This window comes from Saccostrea echinata, unplaced genomic scaffold (assembly GCF_033153115.1).
Source record: "Saccostrea echinata isolate AGI-Se365-2 ecotype Australia unplaced genomic scaffold, CSIRO_AGI_Sech_v1 ptg000005l, whole genome shotgun sequence".
NCBI classification, from domain to species: domain Eukaryota; kingdom Metazoa; phylum Mollusca; class Bivalvia; order Ostreida; family Ostreidae; genus Saccostrea; species Saccostrea echinata.
The window spans coordinates 13,762,226-13,781,650 of NW_026889754.1; the positions used below are offsets into that span (position 1 = coordinate 13,762,226).

General features: G+C 34.4%; 2 protein-coding genes across 2 annotated transcripts; one reads left to right on the forward strand and one right to left on the reverse strand.

The window, feature by feature from the left end:
* Nucleotides 1–260: 260 nt before the first annotated feature.
* Nucleotides 261–1,034, reverse strand: LOC133179681 (uncharacterized). Its single transcript, XM_061314377.1, has one exon. The coding sequence runs from the start codon at nucleotides 1,032–1,034 to the stop codon at nucleotides 261–263; it is 774 nt and encodes a 257-aa protein (XP_061170361.1).
* A 185-nt stretch (nucleotides 1,035–1,219) lies between these two features.
* On the forward strand, nucleotides 1,220–2,485 carry LOC133179682 (uncharacterized). The gene has a single exon (XM_061314378.1). The coding sequence runs from the start codon at nucleotides 1,220–1,222 to the stop codon at nucleotides 2,483–2,485; it is 1,266 nt and encodes a 421-aa protein (XP_061170362.1).
* The last annotated feature ends 16,940 nt before the right edge of the window (nucleotides 2,486–19,425 follow it).

Genomic DNA, 19,425 nt, shown 5'->3' on the forward strand with positions numbered 1-19,425 from the left:
TAGATTAGTTTTCAAAGCTACTTGGCTGTGAATGTATTTATTGTTAATTGCTATTGAAGTACCACCAGATGCTCTCTCAGTTTGAGCATAGTGGTTATACATACTATAGTTTTTAATATTAATTTTATCTGTTTCTTTTAAATGTGTTTCTTGTAAACATATAGCTACCGGGCAATGGTCCTGAATAAGTAAAGATAATTCGTTAAAGTTGACTTTAAAACCTCGACAATTCCATTGTATAAACATAGGATGATTCATTTTTATTTATTATGAGAAATGGGGGATATCCTCCCTTTATTTTTCTTGGGTGACGTACTTCGAACTTGCGAGGAGGAATGGCAGGGTGTAATGTCCATCTCCTCGAAGACCCCAAATTTATTGTGGAGAGTGACGGCATCTCGTGCCCCTTTGGGCAAATGATCACTCGACTGCTTGGGGATGTTTTTTGAGGGAGACTTGTTTTGTCTCCCTGTTGGTGTTGATTTATTCGCAGCCGATGGCTGTGGTGTAGCCACAGCTACGGTTTTTGGTGCAGCCGCAACTGCAGGACCTGCAGAAGCAGGTATTGAAGTGGGTTTACCTTTGTCATTAGATGACAAATTTATTTTACATGATGAGGCCTGCTGAAATAAGTCTTTTTCAGAGACCTGTGTAGACATGTCCTTCAAAGAGGACGATTTTACAACAGTTGCATATGTTGTCAAATTTGGTTTCGGGACACTGTACATATTTACCAATTTTTTGGCTTCTGAGTAAGGTATCCTTTTTTCAACCTTTACCTTTTGTATCTCTTTCTCTTTTTTCCAAATTGGACAATGTTTAGAGGAAGCCATGTGCCCGCCCTTACAGTTTCTGGATTTGGGGTCTTTTTGACAACTTTTACCATCATGTTCCTCTTCACCACACTTGAAGCATGCTTCAGAGGCTTTACAATTGGATTGTCCATGTCCAAACCGCTGACATTTGAAACAACGCAGCGGATTTGGAACGAACATCTCGATTTTAGAAAAGGAGGTCACGTGGTTACTGGCCATGGCGGTCGTGTTTTTCTAGTGGAGATCTTTAGACCAATTTTTGAGCTTATTTGCAATTTACTGGTCCCGGAAACTTGCCCGGTTTCTTATTTTCAACACTGTTGAAGGTTGGATTTGTAAACGAAGGAAATATTTGTGTTGTCTTTAGAAATTCATTATTTCCTTTGTCTCCTTTTTGTGATACAATGGTGCGAACACGTAAGGAATCCAGGGGGATCCGCACCCATGAGTACGATTCACCAAAACAATCACGGGCACCCGACATAATGGAAAGCCAGCCGTTTCCCTCTAGTGGATTTGGACATTTAAATCCGTTTCAAGCGACGGCAACCTTTGCCCCTGGCATGGAACCGTTAACTATAACAGAGCCTTACAAAACTTTGGCCAAATTATCCCAAGATGTTGGAGACATAAAGGCAGATTTGTGGGAGAAGGATGGCTTGGATGACAAAATTCAATGTGTCGCCTGGACTCAGGAAGAAACTATTTCAGATGTGGAGCTTTTAAAAACTGAAAATGAAAAGCTTAGAAAAGACATAGAAATGCTGAAGTCAGTAGTTATTAAACTAGACAGAAAAGTTCAACAACAAGAAGCAGAAATAACGGATCTAAAAGGGAGATCAATGAAACTTAACATTCTTGTACACAATCTAGAGGAAGAAAGCGGGGAGGTCTTGAGAACAAAAATTCCCCACCTCATAATTGAGCATTTGGGAGTGGAGGGTGTTGAGTTTTCTAACATTCATAGAAATGGTGATTCAAAATCCGGAAAGCCACGCACTATTACTGGAAGGCTTATAAAAATCGAGTATAAAGATGAGATACTGAAACAACAAAAGGTCAAGAAGGACGCTGGAGAGGAACTACCCTTTTACATTACACCCCAATCACCCCCTCAGGTTAATGAAACCCGTAAAAAACTTATAGAACTGAATAACAAGTACTGGCAGGACAACGTCAAAACTCGAGTTATGGGTGACAAACTTGTTTTCCCAAATGGAACAGTTTATAAGGACAAAGTTTCAACTCCAAACGCAGAGGAACTTCTGCAGATGGACAGTAAGGAGCTTGAGAAAATTGAGGGAATTACGACCAAAAGATCTGACACTCACTCTGATGGGGGAAACCAATTCAGTGCTGCTGCGGTTGATGTAAACGCGTATGCAAAGGTGAGAAACTTCTACAAAAAAATTTCGATTGATCCGGTATATGGGCGTGCTAACCATAATATTTTGATTTATCGCTTCAAAGACAATAACGGGGTCCTCCACGAAGGATATTGTGATGACGGTGAGTTCGGAGCGGGGCGCAAGATGCTGGGAGTATTGAAAGATCAGAACCGTATCGATGTGGCGATTGTGATATCAAGGATGATGGGTAGACATCTCGGCCCAAAACGTTTCCAAATTATGGAAAACACCATGATGGAAGCTTTAAATAAACTCGTATAAATGTTCAAGTTTATCTACAGTAACTTGCAGTACTGTCAGGGTAATTTATAACACTGCACTTCATTTATTTTTTTTCAGGGTTATATCTATAATTGTCAATACTACTGTATGTATGCAGTGTGGAAAGTAATTGCTCTTTTTTTTGAACATTGGACATGCCTTGTAATTTTAGGCATGAACATAAAAATGTGGGTTTTTTTCCGGATATTTACTTAGTTAATCGTTTCCGTTTTTTTTGATTTGAGGTTTATGCAGCCAATACACATTTCCGGTAACAAACTTTCGACATAGGCTAAAAGTAAAAGGTACGTGTATGTAAATATAGAGAGACTCCATTTATTACAAAATAAGAAAGCTCTCTTTGGTCTTTAGATATTTCACTGGGGATCTTTTTTGCCATGTCCTTTTTTCTCTTTGTATATACATCCATTTTATTTTTGACGCAAAACCATTTGCCTCTTTTGTCATTATTTACAGGTGTGTGCGAAAGTATGATTGTGTATGAAAGTGCTGATTATATCGGATTTTCTGCTTGGAGGTTGCTTAATACTTTAAATACAGTTTACAAATGAATGACTCCATAAAAATTGCAACGGTAAACTGTCAAGGACTAGCAACACCTCAAAAGCGACGTGATGTCCCGAATTACTATAAGAAAAAGAGTCTTTCTATTCTGTGTTTGCAAGACACACATTTTACTGATGATTTAGAACCTTATGTAGAAGCTCAATGGGGATATAAATGTATTTTTAGTTCTTTTAAGTCCAATTCACGTGGTGTTAGTGTCCTTTTTAATAATAACTTTGAATTTAAAATTCACAAAGAGAAAAAAGATTGTGAGGGAAATCTAATAGCTCTAGATATTACAGTAGAGGATAACCGATTAACTCTTATTAATGTGTATGGTCCAAATGTTGATTGTCCAGACTTTTATGAAAAAGTTCGTGAAACCTTTTAAAATTTGATAATGAATATTTCATATTATGTGGTGATCTAAATCTTGCTTTAAACCCTGCTATCGATACATATAACTATACTCATGTTAACAACCCAAAAGCTAGAGAGAAACTGATAGAAGTTATGGAGGATTTACATATCATTGACTACTACAGGATCTTGAACCCAGACAAAAAAGTTTACACATGGAGAAGAAAAAACCCATGTAGGCAAGGTCGGCTTGATTATATTCTGATATCTGAAGGCCTATCCAACTTGGTAGAAAATTTCACAATACAACCTGGTTATAGGTCAGATCATTCTATTGTAGTTCTAGAACTAAAGTTCAATTCGTTTGAGAGAGGTTGTGGCTTGTGGAAATTTAATAACAGTTTATTACATGACATAACGTATGTTGAAAAAGTTAAACAAGAAATTAAAAAAGTAAAATTGAAATATCTACAAAACATTACATCTGTTGATGATGACTGTAACTGTATTTATAATATTGATGACAGTTTATTTCTAGAAGTTCTTCTAATGGAAATACGTGGAATAACTATTTCATATTCCTCATATAAGAAAAAGAAGAGAGATGAACTTGAAAAATCACTAATACAAGAAATACAAAATATGGAATTACAAAATAAAATCAATACATTAATTTTTGAAGAAAAAAGATTATCTCTTGAAAATTTAAGAAAAGAAAAAATGCATGGTCATTTAATAAGATCACGTGCTAGATGGGTTGAAGAAGGTGAAAAGCCTACAAAATATTTTTGCAACTTAGAATCTCGTAACTACATAAACAAAGTAATAAAAAGGGTTGATATTGATGAAAATAAAACTATTTACGATCAGTTTGAAATTTTAAACCAAGTTAAAATCTTTTATAAAAAATTATATGCAAACAGAGACTCAGAACTTATTGATTTGAATCTTGGTGATTTTATTGATCCTTCTGAAAGTAAAAAACTTGATGAAAAAACATCTGGCTACTTAGAAAATGAAATTGTTGAAAGTGAAGTTTTAGATGTTCTGAAAAATATGAAAAACAATAAATCACCTGGAAGTGATGGTTTCACTACTGAATTTTTTAAATTCTTTTGGAAAGATTTAAAATGTTATATTCTAAGAGCAATAAATTGTATTTTCTGTAAGAAAGAATTGCCAATTACACAAAGGCTTGGCATTATTTCTTGTATACCAAAGGGTGACAAACCAAGACAATATTTAAAGAACTGGCGACCAATAACTTGATTGAATGTGTTGTACAAACTTGTATCTGGGTGCCTTAGTTATAGAATAAAGACTACCTTAGACATCCTTATTTCAAATACACAATCTGGTTTTATTAAAGGTAGATATATAGGTGAAAATACAAGATTTATTTACGATCTTATGTCATATACAGAGTCAAAAAATATACCAGGTCTCTTAGTTCTTATTGATTTTGAGAAAGCTTTTGACTCAGTATCATGGTCTTTTATTTACAAAGTACTGAATTATTTTGGTTTTGGGAACAAATTTATTGATTGGATCAAAATTTTAAATACAAATTTTAAAGCATCTGTTCTACAATGTGGACATTTATCTGAACAAATCCATATTCAGAGAGGCTGTAGACAGGGAGATCCCGTTGCTCCTTATTTATTTCTCCTCTGTGCTGAAATCCTTGCTATTCTTGTGAAACAAAATAAAGACATAAAGGGCATTATTATTCAGGAGAAAGAACACAAAATTTCCCAATATGCTGATGACACTTCACTTGCCCTTGATGGTTCACCAAAATCACTTTTTGCTGCTCTTGATACCTTGGATTTTTTTTCACGGTTATCTGGATTAAAAATAAATAGTAATAAAACAAAAATTATTTGGATTGGCTCAAAAAAATTTTCAAATCAAGTTTTTCACCATCCAAGATGGAAGTTAGATTGGGGGTCAACAACTTTCTCATTGCTGGGTATTAATTTTTCTGTAGACTTAGAAACTATTACTGACACAAATTATGATATTATTCTACCCAAAATAAAATCTTTGATTCAACAGTGGAATCGACGAATACTAACACCTATTGGTCGAGTCACTGTTGTAAAAACTTTAATTTTACCAAAACTGAATCATCTATTTATTTCTCTTCCTACACCTAGCAGCGACAAGATTTCCTCATTAAATAAAGATATCTTTGAATTTGTATGGAAATCAAAATGTGATAAGGTTAAAAGAAATATAGTTACTCAAGATAATCTATTTTGAGGTTTAAAAATGGTAAATATTTTTAACTTCATAAAATCTTTAAAATGCACTTGGGTCCAAAGACTGTTGAATACAGGAAATAAACCATGGTTAGATATATTTTTGGCGGTTAATGGAAATGATGTTATAAAACAATTATTAGACTTTGGAGATGAGTATATCTCTAATATTCTAATGACAAAGAACAATCCTTTTTGGTTTGATGTCTTTAGTTCTTGGCAAAATGTAATGAAAAAGATGGAATATGACAGGGATATGAAATACAAAGCTTGTAGTATTCCAATATGGTACAACTCAAACATAAAGATTGATAATAAGAGTATTTTTATAGAAAATTGGTATCTTAAAGGTGTTAAAATTGTTGGAGACTTCCTGTCTGATGATTGTTCTTTTCTTTCAAAGTCTGCTTTTCAACAAAAATTTAGTATTCCTACTTTAAATGTAATGCAGTTCAATAGTGTCATTTGTGCTATTGCAAAATGCTTTAAAATTCTGGCAATTGAGAGAACATCAATGAAGAAAAGTTGCTTGCCTTATTTACCATTTTATTATGAAAATACTTTGTTAAATAATAAATGTACAAAAATTATTTATAATGTCATAAACAAAAATTGTATGCAGCCTACAGCAATTTCAAAGTGGAATGTAGAGTTGACTCCCCATGGAGTGAATGATATATGCACACAAGATGTTTTTCGAGTATGTTTCAAGACCACAAATGATTCTTCTGTACAGTGATTTCAATACCGACTTCTTCATAGAATTCTTCCTGTTGGATATTATCTTAAAAAAGTTAACATCAAAACATCTGAATCATGCAACTTTTGTAAGGAGGATACTGAAACTATTCAACATGTATTTGTAACTTGTAATGACATAGTGGATTTATGGAGAAATTTGAGTATGCATATTTGTAGAACAACTTCTAAAAGAATTGGTTTTAATATTAAAAATATTATTTTGGGTGAAATACCACTCACTAAAGATAACATGATTATAAACTTTATCATATTATACACTAAGCAGTATATTTTTTCTTGCTCATCACAATGTAAAAAACCAAACTTTTTTGGTCTTATAAATCATTTGAAAATGAAATATAACATTGAGAGAAGTGTATCAATCTATAACTCTAAATTATCATTGTTTGAAAAAAAATGGGACTTATGGAAGAAAATGTTTGAACCTATTTGAAATGTGTTTCTTTGTAACCAATCTATGGAGTATTATTGAATGTTTTATATTTGTTTTTTCAATAATTGTTTGTATTTTTTTTAATGGATGAACAACAGATATAATGATTTCTGTCCCCTTAAAGCAGCCTTCATATTTCTTCAGCATATTTCTAGCTTAATCCGATAAGTGTGAGTGACTGTATGAATGTGTGTGTGTGTGGTGCAAAAAATCCTTTGTATACTGTTTTTGTAGACATTTATATGCATATATGTATGTATACAATGGACAAAAAAAAAAAAAAAAAAAAAAAAAAAAAAAATCTCGATTTTCATTTGGTAGAGCCCAACCTTTATATTTGTAGGAAGTGTTGGCATGCCAAAAGTCAAAAGGTATGTATTTGTTGGTTCGATAATATCATTCCGTTTTTTGGTAAATCGTTTAACAGAGATCACTCCCTGGGCTTCTAATTCAGATTGAATCTCCTGTTCAGGAATGTCATCCAGGTTGTGATCTCTGTCGAACAGTATGCCTTTGCTTTGGTTTAATCCACTGTGGATTTTACCAATAACAGGAATATCGGCAAGCATTTTTAAACCTAACAAGGAAGTTGATTGTTGTTTTTTGGTAACTTCAATAAGTAGAGTACCAGATTTCAACTTTTTGACATTTTTGGGAGTACCGATGATGCCTTGAATACCTTTTTGAATGACAAATGGCGATACCTTTGTTAAAGGCTTCGTATGTTGGTCTGATATTTGTGCTTCAAGTGTGATGAAGCGGGGCCAATGTTCCACAACAGAATTAAGTTGTTCATCGTTAAAAGAAATATCGAAACCTGTTGGGTAACAACGTTTTTTGAGAGAGCCATGATTAGAGGAAAAGAGTTTCAGAATCCTTGCTCCCCGCCCGCCTCGGAGCGCCAACAAGGGCGATATCTAGTCAAACGGATATCCAGTAAGACTGATACCAAGAGGATACAAAGAAACTATACTCAGACACGATATTCCTGATTGACCCTCAGCTACCGCTTAATATATAAATATCAACATGGAAACGTAGGCGTATTGGAAATTGCAAAACAGAGACAAACAGATAATTGAAAATACATTGCAAAACATCAATACTAAGGCATGTAGATATTATCAGCTCGGCATGACCAGCCGATTGATCAAGTCGGGCCAAACTTGACCTCCCGTCTAGATGAATATGGGGTCAAAGTGGAGTGTTGGTCTATCAGGTGCATTATACCCAGCACCTGCAGACCTCAGCCACCAGGATCCCCTTCTCCACCAACACGGGTCGCAACCCACGGCCAACAGGTTGCCCCATTTAGTCGCCTCATACGACATGCAAGGGGGTGCCAGGGACCTATTCTTGTCACCCCGGGTCCCCACGGGAGATTAATCTTTAGAATATTCTTCGCTGTATTATACATTATTTACTTAAAATTAAATAAGGTATGTCCTTCGGCAAAAGCCGTTTGTTGATATGTTTTAGTACTAAAGAACAATGACGTCATAATATGACGTCATAATGTGCATTAGCTTAAACATGCCTTGGGAACTAAATATGTATAAAATGAATTTAAGCTTTCTCTGTATAATAATTATACCTCTTTTGCATTTTTATTAGCTCATTTGCATAAAAAAACGCCTATACCTAGCCTTAAATCATTTGCGCACGAAAGAGCTTTTAGCAAGGAATTGAAATAGTACAGAAGCATTGATAGTTTGTTAATATACTGTATGTTGATAGTGATAAATGGGGAACAGATTAGAACCTAATTTATGATCTGTTAATGAAGACTATTATTGCAGCCCGGAGGACCGGGCTGCTCTATACATATAAGTTTAAGTGTTGGTATATGGAGATTGAGGTGGGAGAAGTTATTCAGAATTAAAGGTTTTCTAAACATTAAAAAGATTGTTAATCAGAATGTTCTTTCCCTTTATAAATTACGAGATACACAATATATTTACTTCCATAAAGTGAATCTGTAAAAATATATGTTTTTCATATTTAATATATAAAGTTGCTTATCATTTACTATCGAAAAAACGACAGGTCCCTTTTTTTAGAACATCGAATTTTACTTATCGCATAAAAACGTAAAAATGTACTTTACACAGTTCGTGTTTTATATTCTTAAAGTGAAAGATATTTTTGAAAATAGGTGATGCATGTGTCTGGTTTCAAATTATATTTTATGCAGCCAACATTTACTTGAGGAATTGATAAAGTTTAAAAGGGTATCGTTTTTGTTCGATTTTCATCCGACTATAAGTTTTCAAAATATTCTCGACTATCGTCTCCATCATTTAGACGCATGCCTTTTTCACACATATCGAAGCGGTTTGATGATAATGACTCATTTCCATTGTTTACTTTATTTATTTCCCGGGCGACAATTGATGGTTACATCAATGTTATCTTGTTATTTTCTTGATCCTGATCACCCTATTTTTCTTGCTTTTGGGCAACAAAGCTTCACCTTTCAGTTCATTTTATACTCTACGGATCCTCTAAATTGTTGTATTATACTCAGGTGACCGTTAAGACCCTTGGGCCTCTTGTATAGGGGATTCCTTTCTCGGTCAGTCATACCTATAATAAATTTCACAAGGTAAGTATGACTGATTATTGGCAAAATATATTTAAAAAATCATAAAAAAAAATAACATTTTACATAAATCTCATTCACGTAACTTTCACACATTATGCTCATAATCAAAAATGTTGATAAACTGACCTGTTTAGTATATTAAATTGTCCACAAGTCCATTATGTCTGGTATAGCAATATTGTCAGTATATTTTTCAGGAATTCTGGTCACTACAAAGGATCTTTTTTGAATGTCTTAAAAAGAAACAACTAGTATTGAGCTTCTCACAAGAGTAACCAATCAAATACCTGGATTTACCCATGCATGAATAGCATGCTTGACTTCATGGGAAACCCTATGGAATAGCCTTAGTGAAATAAATATATACAAACGCTCTTACTTGATACTACTTAAAGTATGGAAATACATTATGGAAATAAAGAACTGCGCACGCTAACTCTCGATTCTCGCCTACATTTTACACTCATTTAATTCGATACTAATGGCAATTTGACCGTAAAATCTTTGTTGAATGCAAAGAACAGTTCAATGGAAATAGACTGATAATTTTAATGCCAGTGTTAAATAGCTAATTACCCCTAATTCCAGCTCTGAAAATAAGGGAGGTAGACGATATTTTCCATTGAAATCGGGCTTTAAAGCATCACCACATTTTAAAATATTCTTGGATATTCTTTTTCTTATGTTTTATGCATATAAAATAAAAAATATATTATTAATAAAATACAATATTTTAGTTGTAAAACGTTTTGATTGATTGATTGATTGTACTGTTTAACGTCCCTCTCCAGAATATTTCGCTGATATGGAGACGTCACCATTGCCGGTGAAGGGCTGCAAATTTAGGCCTATGCTCGGCACTTACGGCCTCTGAGCAGGGAGGGATCTTTATCGTGCCACACCTGCTGTGACACGGGGCCTCGGTTTATACGGTCTCATCCGAAGGACCGCCCCATTTAGTCGCCTTTTACGACAAGGGGGTACTGAGGATCTATTCTAACACGGATCCCCACGGGGCGTAAAACGTTTTGAAATTAGTGAAAAAATAAGCATTTTCCGTGTTCCATTGATTTCTATGGTGAAAAACACAAGTTCTACCCAAATTATAGAGTTATCTCTCTTTTTTTTCCAAAGAAGTAATGTTTTATGAAAATTCATATAAATATCTATATAAATATGAAAAATCATTCAAATATGTTAACTTTTGAAAATTGACTTGGAGGTAGGCGGGAGAACAATGCTATCGTAAGCAGTTCTTTAAACAAGTCAATGCTGTATTTTTATCAGATAATATCTTTATAGTTAAAAACACGCGGTCACATTACTCTCCTGCATTAGAAGTAAACAGTTTTTTTTTTTGGCTACCGATTGCAATATAGTAAACGTCCGTCTACAACGGTGACGATTGATTACACTGAACAGCGACTAAATGAGCGGCTCTATATATAGGGACCCTCAGATAGCGAGAGTCCAATCGAATATAGCGGTTAAATTTCTTTTACGAATCTTGTTCAGCTTTAAGTTGCAGGTTTGTCTTCTGAGCATGTGAAAACTCCGCCCACTGTAGCTTTTATCCTGTCAAGAATGGGGGTGTAATGGGGAATTGTAGACATTAACATGGACTGTGAAACAGTGCTAGAGAAAGGTGTACCCGTTAAGAAATGTCTAGGTACCGGATTGTCTTTGTATATAGGGAGTTAACAAAAAACGTACTGAAAATTGGTACCCATGGGAATTCCAATAGATTGTTGGAAGACCTGGTCTCCAAAAACCACATGGATATTGTCAATCAGAAACTCAAGCATCTTTTTAATGTCAACTTCAGAGTACTTGTGTGTACAATCAGAATGTTTTTTAACAAAATAATTTTGCAAATGACCAATGACATGGTAAGTAAATTTACGAGTTCCATTTTTATTGAAAAAGCAGCTGTCAATGATATCAAAAAGCCTAGACTTTAATTTATCGTGGGGAATGGTTGTGTATAAAGTTGAAAAGTCGTAATTTTTTAAGCTGTTGATTTTGGTGAAATCTTGTGATTTCAAATTTTCTAAAAGTCCCTTGGAATTTTGAAGTATTCACATCTGGTTTACACCACTTCTCGAATATATTGTTGCACAGTACTCTTGAAGTTTTTCCTTCACTACTGTTAACATCTTGAAGTAACAAAAGAGGTTTGGTTGAACATTTACTGGAACCCGCTATGCATCTTTGTTTGTAAGGATTTTTATGAAGTTTCGGAATCCTATATAAATATGGTAATTCAAATTCATTTTGGTTGTTTGGAATATTAAAAATATTCAAAACTGACATATGATTTTGAAGAATTTCTTCCTTAGAAAGTGAACTATGAGTATAAGTTGGATTACCACTTGTAGAATTAAATCCAAGTTCCTCTAAAATACATTTAATATAATGAGCCTTACAAAAAGACAATGTCGTTACCTGCTTTGTCAGCAGGGATCAGTACGTATGTAATCTATCTAATTCTTTTTTCACTTCTGGATTATTGAATACAGAAGGATAGATATTGCCCCTCAATCTTTTTATGCGCGATTCTAACATACATCTGATACATTTAATCCATTCTGACAAAGTGTCAAGGTCTTCTTTTTCATGTCTGGCCCATCGCCTGGCCTAGTCCTCTACAGAGTCCATAATATTTAGGAAATTCCGACGCCAGTTGAAGGATCTGGGTTCCCGACCCATGGATTTATTTTGTTTTATTTTTGTTGTATTTCAGTCTTTTAAATGCTTCCACAAGTCCACTTTTTTGTATGTACCAAAATAGAATTGGCATGGGAAATACAACTTTGCTTCTTTTTCTTCATCTTCTCTTGGTCTGTACTTTGGTACTATCATGCCAGATTCCTCCTTGATTACTTCGCAATTATGTTCATAATTCCCCCGATTCACAATTTTAGTCCAAAAGCCGTTCCCTTGGACGTTCTGTACTATCATCTGAATTACTGATATAATCATCCTGTTCTCTTCCTTTGGTTCCTAATCTCTCTCTTCTTTATTACTAAAAAATCACTTTCATCATTCCTAGTCAAAACCGCACTAACAGTGTTACAATTTCATTTTGGATGAAGATCTACCTTTAAAAAATAGTACAAAATCAAAAGCCTGAACTGCTTCAACAGCATCGCACATGAAAAACAAGAAGTCTGTGAGCCAATGCTCACAGGTAATACCCCTGCTATGAGTATACGCTCTCATGAATCCTGCCATATGGCATGCCTAAAAATTAACTGTATGTCCCATTCGAGAAGTTTTCACTCATATACACAGAGAGTCACCATATACAGGTGAAGGGCTTCAAATTTTGACCTTTACTCGGCACTCGGGGGCCATTTAGCAGTGAGGATTCTTTATCGTGCCAACGCCTGCCGTGACACGGGGCCTCGGTTTTTAAGGTCTCATCTGAAAGACCCGCAACTTTCACTTCAAAGTGCCGAGCGCTTGGCGAAGGAACAGTTGCTACCTGTTTTTTATGTACTCAGGTTAGTCGCGGCCGTGATCCGAACACACGACCTTCCGATCACGGAGGCATGCCTAAACAAAAATTCTGCTAAAATCTTAAGCATCAGCAATGAATAGGGGCTGAGAAAACTGTGACGGAAATTTTGTATATACAGACACACGGATAATCAGAAATTAGACATCGGATTAGTTAAAAAAAAAAAAAACGAGAATTATGTCCATAGGACATGAATGCCCCTCAAGGTATATTATAATGCAACATGAAAATTTGTATTCGTATATGATGTTATCTGAAACAGTTTCTATTAAATTGTAATCTGATCATAAATTCTCACCAAATAATGTATTTGAATCTGATCATAAATTCTTACCAAATAGTGCATACGCTTACATTTAAATATGTAATATAAATGTATTCTTCAAAGCTGAGCAAAAGAAACTGGTCAAGGTCACAGGAAAGTTCAAGGTCAGGTTTTGATGCAGTTCAATAGCTCTCACTAATATGTATCAGCATAATAATTTAGATGAGAACGTCTTAATTGGTTTCTTCAGAACTAAGCTCAACATTAATCTAAGAAAAGTGAGGTCAAGGTTAAAGGAAAGGTAAAGGTCCAAATTTTGATGCTGTGGAAACGCTTACATAAAAATGTAAGAATAGAAGGTTTGTAAGAAACGATATATGAAGTTTGATTACACCATCTTGAATGGTTTATTTAAAACTGAGCTAAACACTGATCTAAGAAAAGCGAGATCAATGTCAAAGGAAAGACCAAGGTAAAAAAAAAAATGAGTAGTTGAATAGCTTACATCAGTACGTAGCTTCACAAAAAACTATTTTGAAACCTTAGTCAGCGACGGTGTGTTTTTCAAAACATAGAGTCGCCCGCGTGGCGCAGTGGTTAGAGCGTCTGCTCTAGAGTCGCGAGGTAAGGAGTTGATCCTTTCGTCGCGGGTTCGAATCCCACTGTGGGACGTGGAGACCGGTCCTTCGGATGAGACCGTATAAACCGAGGTCCCGTGTCGCAGTAGGTGCTGGCACGAAAAATTTACATCAGGATGCTTCCATATAAGTTTCCGCCCTTCCATATAAGTTTCCGCCCTTCTGGCCCAGTGGTTCTTGATAAGAAGAATTTTAAAGATTTTTTTACATACTTCAATGTAAAACTTGGATTCCCTATTGTGGTCCCGCCCTACCCTCGGGGGTTATGATCTGACCAATTTAGAAGCACTACCCCAGGATGCTTCCATATAAGTTTCAACTTTTCTGGCTCAGTGGTTCTTCATAGATTTTTTAATGACCCCACCCCATTTTTGTCTTTTCTTGATTATCTCCCCTTTGAAGGGGTCTTGGCCGTTCATTTTAATAATATAAACTCCCCTTCACCCAAGGATGCTTTGTACCAAATTTGGTTAAAATTGGCCCAGTGGTTGTTGAGAAGTAGTTGAAAATGCTCAAGTAAGCTAAAAATGTTGTTTATTTTAAAGTTTACAAAAGGGAAGGCACAGAATTTTTATTTGTTGAATCTCATTCATCGCTGATTTGTTGAATCTCATTCATCGCAGTTATTTATACAAGTATATTATTTACTAAAAGTACCTGATGCCCTGGTCCGAGATGGTGTTACAGAGGTTATAAAATCTCTGGCCCTTTTATGAGTTTTTGTTCTCTGAAAGGCCCTTAATGGGTTTTTGTTCTCTCAAGGGTCCTGGCTGGTGATGGCGAGATGGGTAAGAGTGGCAGTGGTGGCAAATCTGTCACTCTTTTCTTTTTTTTTTCCTTTGGTGTTCTCAAGTTTCCTTCACAATCACTTTCTCTCTCTGTGTCACTATCATATTTTGGATTTGGTCTTTAAAGAGAAAATTAATAGTCAAATAAATTTGATAAAAAAAATTATGACATGCAAAAACAATGACATTAAATAATAATCAGATAATAATTTATGTTTTATTCATAAAAGGTCAGGCAATCCTGCATAAGGCTCACATGAAAACAACATAAAATTATGTATCTTTTTGCTGTGATTTCCCCATCCTCAGCCTTTGTCTGTAAATCTGACTTAGACTCAGCCTCTTTCTCGCGTCCCTTCTAATAGTCCTCTAAAATGCACCATTAAACCATTATAATTATGCTAATTATGATGAGAATTTGTTTTCCTAGCAAGGTATTGAAGTGTATTAGTTCTAATTCATCCAACACAAGTAACATCTATTTTTTATTTAATAATTAACATCTAACTTACTGCCATTTTCTGTTTGGTATTGCTCTTAAAATTTGGCCAGAAACACTCCCTCTGGTCTTTCGTAATCCATGTCATTGAAACCAGCTCATTGGTGTCTTTGAATTCAACAATTGCAAATTCGCTCCTGGAATAAAATAATAAAATTTTCAGTATTTATTAACAAAAACATTTAATAAATTAATGTTCACAGTCAAGCATGTACATGTATGCATACCATTTTTAACCATACACTGTGGAAAAGTGGAAAGGCTACTTTGTGGGTATTTTGATATGGGAGTAAAAAACATTTTGCCTCAATATCTTCTAGCTTTGCTTTTCTTATGTGACTCCAAGTGCTGACACATCCTTTATTCTAAGAGTCATAGAGGGTAAAGGGACTTTAAAAAATCACACTCTTGTCTACATTTATTATAAAGAAGAGTTATTCCTTCTTCATTTTGAATGTTATTTTGTACAATGCATATTCCCCCTCCAATTTGCACACAAGAATCCTTTTTATTTAGGCATATTGTGAAGTTCCCTGTCTTGATCTTTTGGTATCGTCTTGCCCCCAAAATTCGGGTAAAAGAGGTCCTCTTGTATGTTCCATGTGCAGGGATGTGATGGACTGATCTTCTATATCAGATTTGTCTGCTCTTCAAGTCTACGAATAATTTTTGCAGGGGAAATTCAGGTTTCCGCACTAGCCGTTTAATTTCTGAAGATAATTTTCAACAGGAAAGGATGAAATGTTATCGAAGCTGCCAAACTGAAGTGCCTGGTCAGGAAGATGAATCAAACAGTGCACATTATAGACAGCCACGTCATAACCATACAGTTGATAAAAATGTTGGAGAAATGTTTCTAACAATTCTTTTATATACTGATTGTTTGTTCTGCACAAATTTTCATTTAGAAATGTATTGCAACTGACAGGAGCAAGAAATTTTTGTACAAGTTAGAATGAATAAAATGTTTTAAAACAACTGGACCAGTGTAGAGCAGGAATTGTCTGTATTCTGTACCCTTCCAACGGTCTATTTCAGAAAGAGATCTAGGCTTCCTAGCAAATTCACAAGGAACATTTTCCTTTAAGGCCACTAGAGCTTCAGATAAACCCTCTACAACACGTGGTCCAACTCTGTTACATAAGGATCCTTTAATCCACGTTACAAGGATTCTTTTGGTTACACCTAGACAAACTTGGTGCATGTAGTCGATGGGAAACTGACATGGATCCTTCCATGTCAATATTAGCGGATACTGCAAAATTGACAGTTAATTCTAGTTACGGATCAGTTATCATGGACCAGTCTAAACATAGAGAAATAAAATACGTAAAGGAGTTAAAGAAGCCACCCAAGAAGTGAATGATTCAAAATTCATTAATCTTACCGATGTAGGACATAACGTTTTCGAAATAGAAAAAGCAAAAAGTAGAATATCTTTTGACCTCCCAGTCCAGCTTGGTTATTTTATTTTACAATATGCAAAATTAAGGATGCTGCAATTTTATTATGACTTTGATGACAAGTTTGTGGACAGAAGTGACTTAGCTTACTGTGAAATGGACACGGATAGAGCTTATTAAGGGTGAAACGTTTACGTTTAAACGGACAGCAGTAAACGAAACGTTACCGTTTAAACGGGAGAATATTTTGTGTTGAATTTTTACGGCTTTTAACTCATGAAACTCTAATTTAATTAACAAGTCTTTTAATTTAATGTAAGTATGAGTTGTTATTACTATTCATTTGTTGGTCCTTCTGACGAAAAAATTTGAGGCGCATTAAACTCATTCACTTTCTACGTCGTCACCCAATATTGCATTGGTTTGTTTGGCTACTACCGGACGTAAAAGAGCATTTTGTAAAATTATACTGCAAAGATGGATCTTTTAATGCCGAATTAAGTATAATAAGACCTGCTGACCATATTGAAACACTTTTCAAAGACTGGTGAAAACGTATTATATTTGTTTAATCAAAGTATATCAAGTTTTATATTTCAAAAGTCATAAAACATTGCTAGTATTTGCAAATCGAAAATCGGAATTAAATATGTTAGACCGTATCGGAGTCCATTGTGAAGCAAGAACTTTGAGGTGAATTCCGTCATGGGTTAATGGATTATTATACAGAAATGGAAAAAGAGGCAGATGATCTCGTGCACTGGTTTCCTCGTGAATGTTGTCAAAAGCACAAAAACACGACAAGAGAACCCCGGGTTTATTAGAATTAGAAGATACTGGTGACGAAATGATTGGTCTTTGCTCAAACACATGTATTGTAAGCCAAACTTGCGTTCGAGATCCGAAGGTACAGCAGGAAACTTATCAACGTTTGAGGAAAGCCTGCAACAGGAAATCAAAACGTCTGAAGTTGTGCGTTCCCAGATCATTTCAAAATGTAAAATTCAGTTGCAAGGGAATAACGCTTTGTGAATGCGCCACTTCAAACATTTAGAAAAGTGCTTAAAAGTCACAAGTCCGCCATTGGCTACAACAAAGGTTTCCGTGCCCAAAACAACACCGTATTTACAAATGAGCACGAAAGGTGTGGTTTTTCCAACTTCGATTGCAAAAGAAAAGTGCTAAACAATGGGATCGATACCGAAGTGTTGGATATTGAACTGTGTCCTGAAAAAAGAGACTTTGCAGATGTTCAAAATATCTCAAATTTACTTGAACTAATGGAACAATAAGTGCTATGTACATATATACCTGGTTCATTTTGTATGAACTAACACTTTTGAAAAGATGAAATGAATTTGTAAATAAATATATTATTTTTGTACATATTCAGCACCGTATTAAATTAAATAAACATGATTTCTTTCGCTGATTTTCTTTTGTTATGGTATCCTCAAAGTAGATATATGATTTACTACTCAGTAACTGTTTTTATCATTTGTCAGTGAGACAAACAGCATAAATGGATTTCATATAAATTGTTACCCATAAAGTGAATGAAAGAATTATCATTCATTAAATCCTCTTTGTAATTCAAACAACAAACCTCTTGTGATCGGTTTATTTTCAAATTTATTTTAAACTTGTTACAGCTTGATTGATTCTACATAATTTTATAACTTTAGTAAGTAAGCTCACACTCATTTTAAAAATTGGAACTGATAAACAACAATGGGGTCTTGCATTTACTTTGCCGAAGAAGATATTATTATAGGACAGAATGTGAAACAAATTAATGAATTGACAAAATTAATTAATTGGAGTGAGGAATATAATTTCCGAAACCATCCTCTGATTCAGGACAAGATATTCTTTCTGTTTAGTGGTGATTGGAACATTGGTAAGAAATTGATTTTTTTTTTTTAGGTCTTAAATCTAGGATTTTTCTTAAATGCTTTCAAAAAACTAATTGTAAAACGTCATGATTTTTTTTCTTGTATAATGGTTATTGGAAACTGAAAACGCAAAGAAGACCCAAATGTAAGGTTAGAATGGACTAACCTGTCCGTCCTTAAAGTAGACTAGTCCAAAGGGTATATATTGGACTGCATTTAGAGGTTCAGGGTCTTTTGTGAAACAGTGTTACACCTTTTTTTCATTTCAGTCTTTCAATAAAATGATGGTATCAACTGATTATTTTTTTTGTTCTCTCTTTTATTATAATATGCATTCAATTTTAAATTTTGTTATTCCAAGCAAAGTGAATTCATAAAATACTGTATTAACAAGAAATGTATTGTTTATCTAACAAAAACGTCTATCTATTACTTTATGAAAAGGGGAATAACTCAATTTTCTTTTTCAACTTGGAAAAATAGAAAATTGAGTTATTTTCCTTTTCAGTATGTCAATAAAATTGATCAATGCGGCAGTATTTGACTTGATGCGGCGGTGCCTGAAAAAACTATTGATTCATTTTTTTGGCCTTAAGTAAATTTGTGTTATGATAGTATAGTCACTACCATAGAACTAATTTGTGTGATTAGGTGATTTAACCTTATTTAAAATTTTCCATAATGTAAATTTGTGATAATCACTGTACTGACACACTAATTTGTTTAGGGTGATCAATGAACCAAAATTTCATTTTGTCTTGCTGAAAAAAGTATATGTTTTTAAAAGGTCACTTGCTACAATTTAAAAAAATAAGAGGCATAAAAATATATGAAATCTAGTCCGATTGGACTAGTAGAATTTTCAGTTGTATTTATCCATTTTCATCTCAATATTTTGAACACTGTTGAATAATTGCCATAAAAAAATTTCTTATTGA

What these genes read in the sequence shown, in the direction of transcription:
- LOC133179681 (XM_061314377.1), bottom strand. Translation starts at nt 1,034, where the DNA reads ATGGCCAGTAACCACGTGACCTCCTTTTCTAAAATCGAGATGTTCGTT.
- LOC133179682 (XM_061314378.1), top strand. Translation starts at nt 1,220, where the DNA reads ATGGTGCGAACACGTAAGGAATCCAGGGGGATCCGCACCCATGAGTAC.